Source organism: Egretta garzetta, unplaced genomic scaffold (genome assembly GCF_000687185.1).
Source record: "Egretta garzetta isolate BGI_Z169 unplaced genomic scaffold, ASM68718v1 scaffold329, whole genome shotgun sequence".
NCBI lineage: Eukaryota > Metazoa > Chordata > Aves > Pelecaniformes > Ardeidae > Egretta > Egretta garzetta.
Genome location: NW_009269999.1, coordinates 5462137 through 5474758, shown reverse-complemented (window position 1 = coordinate 5474758; position 12622 = coordinate 5462137). Strand labels below are relative to the sequence as shown.

General features: G+C 47.8%; 1 protein-coding gene across 1 annotated transcript in view; it reads right to left on the bottom strand.

Annotated features, from left to right (window-relative positions):
* Positions 1–10811: 10811 nt before the first annotated feature.
* Positions 10812–12622, bottom strand: part of PACSIN3 (protein kinase C and casein kinase substrate in neurons 3) — a 9518-nt gene continuing 7707 nt past the window's right edge. The window contains exon 10 of the mRNA XM_035902936.1: positions 10812–11193. Within this exon, the coding sequence (XP_035758829.1) occupies positions 11078–11193 (116 nt within the window). The 3' untranslated portion in view covers positions 10812–11077. The remainder of the gene's footprint in view (positions 11194–12622) is intronic.

Below are 12622 nucleotides of genomic sequence, written 5' to 3'. Positions count from 1 at the left end.
GCCCCTCCTCGGAACCCTGCGCTAGCGCCCCCCGCACTGCTCCGACCTGCCCCGTCTAAACACGGACGGGGACGTTTCCACGCTCGAGACCCCCGTCAGCTCTGGCTGCTCAGGGTGCTCCCCCAGCCCCTTCGCGACGCGGGCAGACGGCAGCGGCGGTCCCGGGGAGCGTTCCTGACCGTTCCCCGGGCAGGGAGAGGCTTTGTAGAATAGCAGGGAGGCAAGGCCTGCCTCGGGCCAGCAGCTACCCGAGTGATGAAGCTCAGATGAGCGCCTACGGGCGTCACCTGCTGCAGCAGCGGGACCTCAGGACACCGGGCCTGGCAGGCTAGCACAAGCGAGCAGGCTGGGAAGCGATTTAGTCAGCTGGAGGCTTCTCAAGAGCAGCAAGCGACCCTGCCTAATTCTGGGCAGTAAGCAAGGTAGGGAAGTTACTTCAGACCAAAGGTGGTGTCAGGGCCTTAAAATGCTCTATTACCTGCTTGGAAGCAGGAGGGAGCAGACTAGATGGTCATTCAGTTATAATGCAAGAAAAGTAGGAAAAGATACGGTTGTGCTTTGAACTAAAAGTCAATGGCGTACAGACCATTTCACGCTTCGGCCAAAAAAAAAAAAAAGTGACTGCAGAGCAATGAGTGGTTCAGAAGGGCAACGACAACAAAAGCTGATCAGTAGCATGGTATTAGAGGTGGAAGAATAGATCAGGATTTCCTTACCTCCAAAAGGAGATTGCTCTGTAGCACTAGCTTGTCACCGAAAGAAACAGTTAAGTATAATATCTGGACAAGACAACTTTCAGTTTAAATTTAAAGGCTTTCACTCCATGTTTTCCACAGGTACGTAAGGTACACTGTAGAATTCATTGCAACTGGAACCTAGGATCCATGATCTTAACAAGATCCATCAAGTCTTGGGACATACAGATGCAATCAGGAGCAACTGAGTTATTGGGCAAAAAAACTCTGCAGAAAAACCACTGCAGGTTTAGCAGGGGTATGAAGCCTTGCGTTCTGGGAATCAGCAAAGCTCTAACTACATGGTCAGAGTGAGACCTGATACAGGAGCCACGTTGCCCTGCAGTAAGATGAGAGGCTTCTAGTTGACATATCTGATTTGAGCTACTCCAAGATGAGTTTCTGAACTGGGTAGCAAAGCCTGATCCAGCCTGGCAGGCTCATTCTTGGCAGTAGTCTTGTCTTAAGTAGCCCCTGGAGTCTGTTGCTTTTATGTTGCTACCTTAATTGTGCCTATATGCCTGTTTCTGGGATTACACAAACAGTATTGGGGAATAAATTCAGGTAAAAGTAACTGATATTTTTTCCTCACAGCTATTTTTAAACCAGTTGAGTTTGCTGATCCCATTCACAGTGCAGCTGTCCTGGCAGTCATACCAGGAGAGCCAATGTCAGGGTGCAGCAAGAAGAAGGAGAGCTGGGCGGGGGGAGGTAGGTCCCAAGGCCAGCAAGGCTGGGCCCTCATCAGCCACGGTCCATCCCACAGTACCTGAGCAAGGAGAGCCAGGGTAGTGGCCAGGTTTTACCAAGAATTGAGACAGCCAGGCAAGCTCATGGGGATGAGGTAGTCTGCAGTCAAGCTGGTAAGCCAGCCTACAGGTCAGGATCAACAATGTACAGACAGAGACCACTACACCTCAAACTTAGCTCAGACAGGGACTGGTAGCTCTGGGCTGAGCTTAAATGAAAAGACCCATCCTCCCACCCCCCCCATGGGCAGGGGTGTGGGTAGAGGCCCCCAGTGAGGCTGCTCAGGGTAATTAAGGCCTGTTAGTGCATTCAGGGCCCTGACAGCTGAAGCTAGACAGAAGGATGGGAGAGGGAGTGTATGGTAGCAGGGTGGAGGCTGTGTAACCTGCATCTTCTTGTGTAGAGGAGCAAGTTCAGGGGATGAGTGTGCATTGGGAGTGGTGGTGTTCATGTTGGCTTGCGCAGTCTCACCTGAGTTGCTTGCTCCCACCTTGTCACCATCTGTTGTGCAGTGCTGCTCTCCTCGCTGGCTTTGTTCTCCCTAGGTCTGTGTTTCGTTGTGTGATGGTGCAGGGGTTAGGAGGGACAGAGTCTCTTCATGCTGGCATCACCCCAGCTGGGGCTTGTGAGAGAGAAACGGCATGTGGCCAGGAGGAGCCAAGGCAGCCTCAGAGGCCAGTAAGTCAGTGTCACGCTTTGTCTCTGCCTGTCTGTGCTAGGAGACATGGGGAGATAAAGTGCAAGCTCCTCTCCTCTGTGAAGGGTACACAGTTTTTGTTTGCTGTGCTGTGTCTTAGGAAGGCTTGCTACAGCAGGGTTACTCCAACTTCTCTACCTCAGCTGGGTCCCTTGCAGGCCTTCCAGCCCATTCTGGTTGCTCCAAGTCCTGGCAAGGCTGCTGATCCTGTCCATCAGTTTTACATAAAAGCAGCAGGAAGAGCATGCTGCTGGTCTGAGAAACAGTCAGCTTCTTTTTGTTGCTTTTGTCAGTACAGGAAAGACCTCCTGCTGCTGACTGTTCCCTGCGAGCGCGTGCTGTCACTGCACAGTTCTTGCTATTTCCTGCATCTGTTTCTTCTGCATCTCATGTGCTTTGGTGCTGAATTTCTGAGCTTCAAGCCAGCAGCCTGATCTTTGGCCTTCAGCTTCCCTGTCCATCTACATCACATCTGACATCTGCCTCTTTCCTCCTGACTGCTGTGACACCAGACCCTGAGCCCAATGTAGCCTCCTAATCAGAGATTGCCTTGCTGTGACCCACCTCTGTCAGTAAAAGATAGTCCCCCAGCATCATCCAAGAGAGCAAAGGAAAGCAAAGGAAGGAGACCAGGCCTGTTCCTGGATTCTGCCACACCACTGGGGACGCATTTTCAGTACAGAAGTCTTGTTGTCTGAAGGCTTGAGGTTACTGTGAAAGAGAGCTGGAGAGGCTTGGGAGTGAAGTGCTGTGATGGGGATAAAATCTGCCCTGGACTTGCAGGTCTGAGCCAAAGAAAAGAGAAAGTGCTTCTCTGGGAGTCTGTCCAGAAGCAGGGTGGCAGAGGGGAAGAGGTACCTTGCTCTCTTCTCCCTAGCCAGCAAAGAACATGGGTGAAAGGACTGCTGGAGAGAGAGGGCGGTGGCTGAGTCCTGCTGTCCTACTCAGACCCGTTGGCCTCTCATGTTTTTGCTGAATGAGACCATTAGGGAAGGGGGACTGGCAAGTTCAGTCAACTACCTGAAAAATAACTGGGAGATATAGTTTCCCATGGATCACAGCGTGAGTGGTGAGGTACCAGAAATCTACAATGATGCCTTGGGGAGAGGAGCGATTCCTAACACAAGTCTGTTACTTTTTTTTTTTTCTTCTTCTTCTTTTTCTTTCTTTCTTACCAAGCAGTTTATGTGATTTCCCCTGGGGATAGTCAGTAACCCTGGGAGAGAGCTCTGCTCAGTATTTCAGGGCAGCCTGGCTGTTTTCAGTGGGAGAAAGAGCAAGCCACAGATGGAGGAAAGGAGGAGTCCGACAGAAAGCATTGCTCCTCTCACTGGAGCAAGGGACAGGTTCTCAGCAGTTATGTCCCTTCCCAGAGTAAGAAGATGCTCCAAATTTCCTGTGGTTTCAGGGATCATATAGAAAACTTTTCCTTGGGTTGGGTTAGGTTTCTGTCAGGTCAGCAAGCTGCCCTGTGTTCCCGTAAGGCCATATGTTCACTAGGATTGATGCAAGGAAAGCAGCTGGCTGAGGGTCACGGGTGACCAGCCTGCCAGTGTGCCTAATTTGAGTGTAATTAGTAGCTACCTCCCTAGGAAAAAGTACAGCACCAAGGCAGGCAGCCATGTCACACGCTGACTCCATGCAATGCTTCCAGCAAGATCTAAGATAAGGAGCTAATACACTATGTGTAGAGTGAATATTTTGTTCAGGTTTACAACTTACACAATTTTACTGCAGTCTTACAAATGTTGTGGTTTGGAGAAAAGCCAGCAAAGGTAGAAGAAACACATACATTAAGGAGCACAACAGACAGGTAACTTGAGAGATACTGAGGAGCACAGTCATGGCTGGCTTGATCAGATTTGGGGTTGTGTTGCAGCCGAAAGGCTGGTCCTGCTGCACATGCTGTCCCCTGCATCTGCTCTGGCAAGTGGTGGCCATGGGCTGAATTGTGTCCCTAGCCCTATTCAGATGCTGATTGTCATTGCATTGTCAAGCTGATCTCCTTCTGCTCGTGCGATTGCTGAAGCAAGTAAGGGAAGGGCTAGGAAGATTCGAAAGGGAAAAGAGAGGACTGTCCCCTTCAGTTGTGCTAGCTGATGTTGCTGGGCTGCCAGGCAAAATTGCTGGGGTTTGATGGAAAGGGAACTGGAATGTGGGGCCAGGGAAGGAGCATGCTGCTCCCAATTGCTCCTGAGCAGTTGTTAAGTGAAAGTGAGTGTGTGCATGTATGTCTTCAGGCTTTTCTTTTGCCACTCTATTTCCAATACTATAATCAAATGTTTATTTTCAGATGTCTGGTAACATCACCTCTGACTGGCCTGGCAGGTGCTCGGGATCTGGGAGGCTTTGGGGATACCCCAAAGTAGGGGTGAGCTGGCAGATGTGCCCTAGTGTTTCTTGCATCTGAGGATAAAATTTTAGACCTTGCTATAATGGCCAGTTTGGAGATGTTACAGGTGTCCCTGCCAGGAGCAGGCTGTTTGGCCCGTGACAATCACTCAAGTGATGTATAGCTTCAAGTCATGCTTATCACACCATATGGAAGCAAGGTGGAGAGACTGGGCAGTGAACAGGCCCCAAGCTACCTCACCCTCCTTCAAGGGCAGTCCACAGCACAGGCACTAACTTGCTTGAGATCAGAGCTGGCAGGGCTGTCCTCCTATCAAACGTGACCCTTCCAAATTTTCCATCGGGCATGTAATCTCTCTTCCCTGCAGATCAACCCACTCTCCAGCATTTTCTAAACTGAACCCCTCTAATACAGAGACTAGTTGCCTGCAGCTCCTACAACAAGCATCAGGAGCATGCCTAAAGCAGAAGACCCTTGAATCATAGAATGGCTGAGCTATAGAATGTTTTGGGTTGGAAGGGACCACTAGAGGTCATCGAGTCCAACCCCCCTGCAGTCAGCAGGGACACCGCCAACTAGATCAGGTTGCTCAGAGCCCCATCCAACCTGGCCTTGAATGTTTCCAGGGATGGGGCCTCCACTACCTCTCTGGGCAACCTGTTCCAGTGGTTTACCACCCTCATTGTAAAGAATTTTTTCCTTATATCTAGCCTAAACCTACCCCGATTTAGTTTAAAACCATTACCCCTTGTCCTAACGCAGCTGGCCCTACTAAAAAGGTTTTCCCCCTCTTTCCTATAGGCCCCCTTTAGGTACTGAAAGGCCGCAATCAGGTCTCCCCGCAGCCTTCTTTTCTCTAGACTGAACAAGCCCAACTCTCTCAGCCTGTCCTCATAGGAGAGGTGCTCCAGCCCTCGGATCATTTTAGTAGCCCTCTTCTGGACCCGCTCCAACACTTCCATGTCCTTCTTGTGCTGAGGGCTCCAGAGCTGGACGCAGTACTCCAGGTGAGGTCTCACCAGAGCAGAGGAAAGGGGCAGAATCCCCTCCTTTGACTTGCTGGCCACACTTCTCCTGATGCAGCCCAGAGTACAGTTGGCCTTCTGGGCTGCCAGCGCACATTGCCGGCTCATGTCCAGCTTTTCATCCACCCCCAAGTCCCTCTCGGCAGGGCTGCTCTCAATCCTTTCTTCCCCCAGGCTGCAGAGATACTGGGGGTTACCCCATCCCAACAAGCATACCTTGCACTTGGCCTTGTTGAACCTCATGAAAGCAGGGCAGGCTGAGCTAAGGAAAACACAAGGTAAGCAAGGTGTGATGAAAAAGCTGTTGGTTTACTATGCACCTCTTTTGAAAACATACAGTTACCACAGAGTACAAGCACTGCTGTTGAACAGGTTATTATGAGGGATTTGGGTGGAGAGGGAGTAGGTAGCAGGGCTTCATCTCTGCAGGTGGCCACAATGTGTAGAGGGGATGCAGGGCCACTGGTGAGACAAACATCCATAGGACTGTGGATGCAGCATTCCTTAGGAACTGTGTGGCACCTGTGGGGAAGCTGCAAGGAGAATTTGAGAGAAAGGGCTAGTGTGGTCACAGCTGGGGGCAGTGACTGTTTTGGGGTCAGGCCCCTGCTGAAAGCAGGAACAATAGACACAGGAAGGAAAGGGGTAGTAAAGTCAAAGGGCGAAAAGGGCAGGATCTGGAAGAAGACTTCCAGCTGGTAGGATAGAAAGGAAATGTGGGGAGGAAGGGAGCACAGGATTTGTAAATAGCTGGACCCAGTGAAAGCGCTGGGACTGAAGAGGAGAGATTATGGCCTCCCACACTAGGGGGGAAGAGGTGCTGACCACCACTACACTGCCTGTGGAGAAAGGAAGCCTCAAGCTGCAGCCACAATTACCTTACGCTGAGAGACTGACAAACCAGGAACCTCTGCAATGTGGGGTTACTGGATGACAAAAAACAGGAGGACATGGCCAGTAAGATGGCTACGCTGAAAGCAGCTGAGGTGAATTGACCTAAAATTTAGTTTGGAAAAGTTCACTGGAGTGTGCTGTTTAGTCAAGATGTTACAAGAGAAAACCAGCCAATTTCTTCCAGTTACAGACCCTACCCCATTTCCCCCTTCCCCCCCTTTCAGTAGGGATTTGTTCATCTTCTACTGAAACCTCTTCTCATATTCATCCTCTTTGATCTTCTAAGAACCTAGGCAGCTTGTAAAGTCTCATTCCCTTGCAGCCCCTGAGTTTTCCAGCTCTTTGAAGCCTGGATCTAGGCAGTGGTGCAACACTTGGTTGCAAGTCTTTTTCTGTTTCTCCTTTTTTTTTTTTTTTTTTGGTGCAAAGTCCCTCTGAAGACACTTTGCCTCATCTCACGCAGCCTTACTATTCTTGCTTGTTTTGCACAACCTTCCTGCCAGCCTGGAGTGGGTATTTTCTAACCACATCTTCATGGGTCAAGATGGAGTTTGTGGCCCTGGCTTTGTCTCAGGTTTAGCCCCATGACCACTCTGCAGCCAGTCTCTGTGTAGTTAACCTAGAAGCGATCACCTACCTGTCCGAGTGGAGTGTTCAAGCCCATTTTAACTCCAGCACCAGCTTTCTTACAAGCAGAGGGGAATTTTGCAGACTGCTGCCCATAAGCATAGGGCTAGCAGCTGTAGAAATGCAACTGAGGCAGCCTCAGTTTATGCACAGCCTGCACTTCAGTCAGGGAGAACCTGCCTCAGGTAGCAGAGCTGAGCTCCATGCCACTGCGGCCTTGGGCTGGATCTGCAAACAGGGCAGGAGTGAAGGGAGCGCAGGGCAGTTTCTAACAGCTCTGAGGGGTCTCTGTGCAGGATTGCCACATACTTGCACCTGCCTCAGCACTTCGTGCCAAGCAAACCAGCCACAACAAAGACACAGGGGATGGGGAAGTGGAATGGAAAGCAAACCGAAGCACCAGTGGCCCCAAGCTCCACGCAGGACTGTGGCAGTACCACCGAGAGTTATGCGCTAACCGCAACTCTCAGCTGCCACCATAGAGCACAGCTGTCCCACGGGCTCTGCGACCCAGATTTTGCCTACAGGGCAGAAACATCATTAATGGGTTGAGCAAGCTCAGCTGCCGCTTTGGGGAAATGGGTGTGATCCGTCATAGAGAATCTTTAACTTCCTCTTCCTAGAAAATTCATGATCAACAGGAAATCTGAGCTTTGCGTGACACTTTAGAATTTCTTTTCCAGGAAGATGTCAGAAGCAAATTAATTATCTGCTAGCCACAGATGTACAAGGGTTCCACAAGGAGTGGCTTTATTAAAAATATAAAATATGTCTAGATAATGTTTTCACTGTGTTGCCCATCAGGCACAGAGACACATCTGTACATTTTACAGAAGCCGTGGGGGAAGAATAGGGTTTGCTGGCCTTCTGGAATTCAGGCACAGCAATTAGTTCATGTGTGCATCTCTCTGTTCACACACAAAACTTTTGGCATGGCATGGAGGACAAGTTTCAACTAGAGCCTTTGTGGTTAACAAAACCTCATTTGCTTCTATGGAAAACTAAGTCTCCAGGCAGAGCTATTAATTTAATGTAAGATCATTAGATGCGTTTGTGGGTTTTGGAGGGATTTTTTTTTTCCCTGCCTCTAGCTGGTTCTTTACTACACAGACTCTCTTTTACTAATCCATTTGTTTTTGGGTAGCCAGGACTAAGTGCCATGCCAAAATTTATGAGGTACAGTCCAGCCAAGCAATTCTTCATACTCAGTGTGTTGTCTCCTGTCTATTACTTCAGCCCTTGGCAGGAATTTCTGATGTGCAAACATTCCTTTAGGGAATTTGTTCACATAAGCTGCAGTATGCCACTACTTCTGGAAACCTTCAAGCAGCCCATTATGATCAGGTGGTCATGTTTTCCTAGGACAAACAAGTCTGTTCAGACTTTGTCCTGTGGAATTTCAGGTTGTTTGTACTGTAATCAGAGGTCCTGTCCACTGGACGTTTCTGTCCTCATAGCAGGTTCTGGCCACACCTAACTTCATCCCTAATTATAGCCTGACTAGAACAGAGAAGAGGAAGTGAAGTCAAGCCTCCATATTATCCTTCGCAACTCCGTTCTAGAATTTTTTGACCTTACAGGAAAGGTTAGCATTCGCATTTTAAAATGTCCAGGCTAACAAGGTAAATTCCCATATTCATTATAGCACATCTCTGGTCATTTTGTCCCTGACTACTTTTGTCTCCGTTATCTCACAAGCCTGGCAGGCATGCTCTCTTCATAGTCATGTGTGTTGGGACAAAGCAGCAACAAATCATTCAGTTGTGGGTCAGCAAGTGGGACACCTGCATTTACTCTACAACAATGACAATACTTTACCTGGGATGTAGTACTGAAAGCGGAAACTAGATCCTTAAATAAATCCAAGCGCTTATACACAGACACCTCTAATTGCATAGCATAAGCTTAGAGGTTTCTTCAAATCTTGGACCTAGAATAATAGGTAAATTCATAGCTAAATCCAAGTATAAAAATGTCTGTTGCTTAGACCTTTAATTGCCTTTTGGGAATACCTTCTCTTGAGAAATGATATTACTGATTGAGAATAAAATGGTTTAGCCTTGTTCTTTTGCTTTGCACCCTCTCCCCCCATTCATGAAGTATGGTGCTAGGGATACTTTGAGTAAGACCTTCCAAGAGCTGATGCATTTTTGTGGTCTCACAAAAGCACTAGATATCATTAGTTTCAGATCTCATTGTCCACGGCAGACTACATTTCAAGGGATCCAGTGTGCTGTAAAAGGTTAATTTGTGCTCTATCTGGCAGGCAGGCAACAAGACGTTTGTGATACTTTAATCTTCCATGAGTTACAGTGTTTGAATCTGTCCATCCCCACCTGCTCTTCAGCCTACTCTTGTTAAATAGCCATTGTGGTTCACTAGCTGCTGTTAACATTCTGCAGTCATTTAACCCCAAATACTCACCTGCGAGTTCAGACTCCCTTATCTTTATCACCCCTTTTCCAAACAGCTCTGAAGCAGCTCACCCCGGTGTGGTTGGTAGAGGCTTGACTGAATTTTAAAGTCTGACTTAACCAAGTTTCTCACATGTAACAACCCAGAATAAGAATTTCACTACAGAAGGCTACTACAAACTCACAATGCATCTCAACAATTTCAAGCAGATGTAGTAAGTGAATGGTTTTTAAACTATTGTTTGGGGGTTTTTTGTGTTTCCAAAAGTGGTAGCTTTTCTTTTTTGTATCCTCAAGCTCTTGGGCTTATCCTGTACTGAACATGTCCATCAGTCCTCATGTCTGAGTACACAGAGCACTAGGATCAGGACCCCACTGTCTCAGCAGCCTCAGAGGCTTTCAAGGGCAGAAAGACAGGGCCAGTAAAGAGGTTTGATAGGTCCTCCCTCCTGAATGGCACGTAACAACTGGGCATAAGTACACCTGTACCAGTTCAGGACCAAAAGAAGCGTTATCCCTCTATAGCTAATGTTGTGCCGGCCAGCAGGTAGCTTCCACACTCTGCCACCCTTCATCACAGTGTAGGGGTCTTTGGCAAAGCAGAGAGTGCACTTCTAGCATGAGTAAGTTAAGAATATGTAGGAGAAGAAAAAAAGGTCTCTGCTGTGCACTGAACATTCATGAAGAGAGGTATAGCCAAAACAATCTAGAAGCATTAGAAACCCCAACACATAGTAGGGCATTTAGGGGTCCTAAGCAGAACAGCACTGGAATGTGGCTGCCTCTTTATTAATACCAGCCTTCAGCATGCATCAAGGTGCCTTCTAGCTCAGGGAACATTGAGTCAACTCTGACCTGCTGCCAGACAGTTCTGTTCACAACTTGTTAGCCTGAACAGCCACATCATGTGAGACAGAAGCCTCTTTCTCCTGTCCCCAAGCTATACTATCATTGGTTCCTGGTGGTACCCCAATAAATCTGAAGGCAGGGGGAAGGGACAACCAGGTTGTTGAAGCTGTATCACTTGTACCAGCTGCCTTACAAGGGGAGCCAACAAACCTGCAGGTGAAGATACTGAAGACTTCTGAAAGATGTGGGAGAATAAATAGATTTCTGCCAGTCAGCTTGATTGAGCCAAAAAGGGGAAGCAATACTAGAAGTTCCCTATTGCCTTGTACATCCAAAGTTCCTTGAACAGGAAGCTTGGGGGTAGGGCAGACCCCACCACCCTATGGATGCACATGCATTAAAGCCAAGGAAGTCTCCTTTCTCTGTTTTGAAGAGTTGCATGTGTCACTTATCTCCCTTCACTGAGTGCAAGTCAAGAGGATTTGTTCCCTTCTGCAATCCTATGCTCCTATAGTGCTCACAGTCAGAGAAGTCTTTACTCATCCTTGTTTATTTATTAGAAAATCCCTACAGGTCTAGGCATTTAAAATGAAGCATTAGTTACATGGAATACGTGCCCTCAAAGTCCAGAAGTTGCTGGATATACTGCAAACGTGGATTGGGGCCAGCAGTGACCCAGTGACCTCTGCAGGAGATGCTGGTATGGCTGTGAGACACTAGCAGGGCAACAGCAATCATGATCCAACTTTCTCAACATAGTTAGCAGGATAGAGTCCAACTTGGCCAGTGAGAAGTCGGCCCTTGCACCAGCCCTGCTCATCTTCCTCACTAATCTTCATTAGTTCTTCACCTAAAAGCAAAAACAGTCATTAGGAAGCAGCTTTGGGAGAGGTAGCATGGCATTTTGCCCTGACCCAGAAGACCTGATAAAAAAAAGCAAGACCTATTGGTCTGAATCACCACACTTTTCTCCCCTTATCACACTCTGTTATCATACTGCACAGTTTAATCAAAGCCAGAGTTACCGACCTCTTCAGTATCTATACTCAGTACCATGCCCTACGCCAAGGACCTTGGAGACAGACCTTCACTTCTGCTGCTCAACATCAGAAATATTTTTATGCCCTATATTTCTGCCTGCTTTCCTTTCCCCCCTGCCCCACCCCAAGGAACATGCTTACAAGCCAGAGAGATCAGAAGGATCTCAGAGATTTCTTAGTGGCTCCTCTGCAGCAGGTGGGAAGGAAGTGTAAAAGGCTGCTAAGCTCTGGCTGTTATGACCCAAAATGACTATTCCATGATGGAGTGTCTGGCTTGGCCAGCAAGGCATGGAATCAACTCATTTCTCAGACTATGACCAGAAAAGGCTTTTAACCTTCCCACACCTACTTTGGGAAAGAGCAGAAAGGTCCCTTTCTCCACCAGTAGAAGATCATACTTCTGCCAAAGAGGGAGGTCTGATTGCATCAATAGGCACATCCCACACTGGCAGACGCTCAGAAAGAAAGTCATCTGCTGTTAAGCTTAAGCCCTACTGGTGCATGCTGCTCAGAGCAGACTCACAAAGGGGATGACTGAAGCTAGCCAGTCATACCTTATTACATCTGCTGGGTGGAAAGAGCAAAGAGTCAAGTTCTAGGTCAAGTTCTAGAGCACCCATATTGTAAGATATTTTAAAGCAGCAAGTTAGTGTTAGGAAGTTTACTAGTATGGTAACACTGCAGCAGAGATATTGGCCTCAGGCACAAGCCCCTGCTACTGAAGGACTTCAGTGCCTTTAAAAAAAAAAAAAAAAAAAAAAAAGATGTATTTTGGAGAGGTGTAGCACAGAGATACCACCTAAGACTCAAAACAAGCAAGATTAAGAGACACTCTCAAGATACTGATGTCCTCTTGGAGTAGGAAAAGATGGCACATACAAACTAAATTTAACTAAAAGAAGAAAAGGGGAAGGATCTGTTTGCTCCAGCAGTCTCTCGCACTCAATCCTCTGCTGTGAGCCAGGATCTCCACTCTCAAGACACCCATTTTGAGCAACAGTTTGCATAGCTGTTTTTTTCCAGTTGAACTCTGCCTTCAGTAGTTCATGTCAGCCAGCTGAGCTTTCTCCCAAAACATCTCTCTTCTGGTTACTTCAAAGGACAATCCAGACTACCCATATAATTTTTTCTATCAATAGCACAAGGGAGAAGCATTTAATAAAGTCCCAAGATACAATGCAGAATAAATGCCTTAAGAGGAAGCAAGAAGGATCTGTTTTACCACTTGGAGTCTGCTTT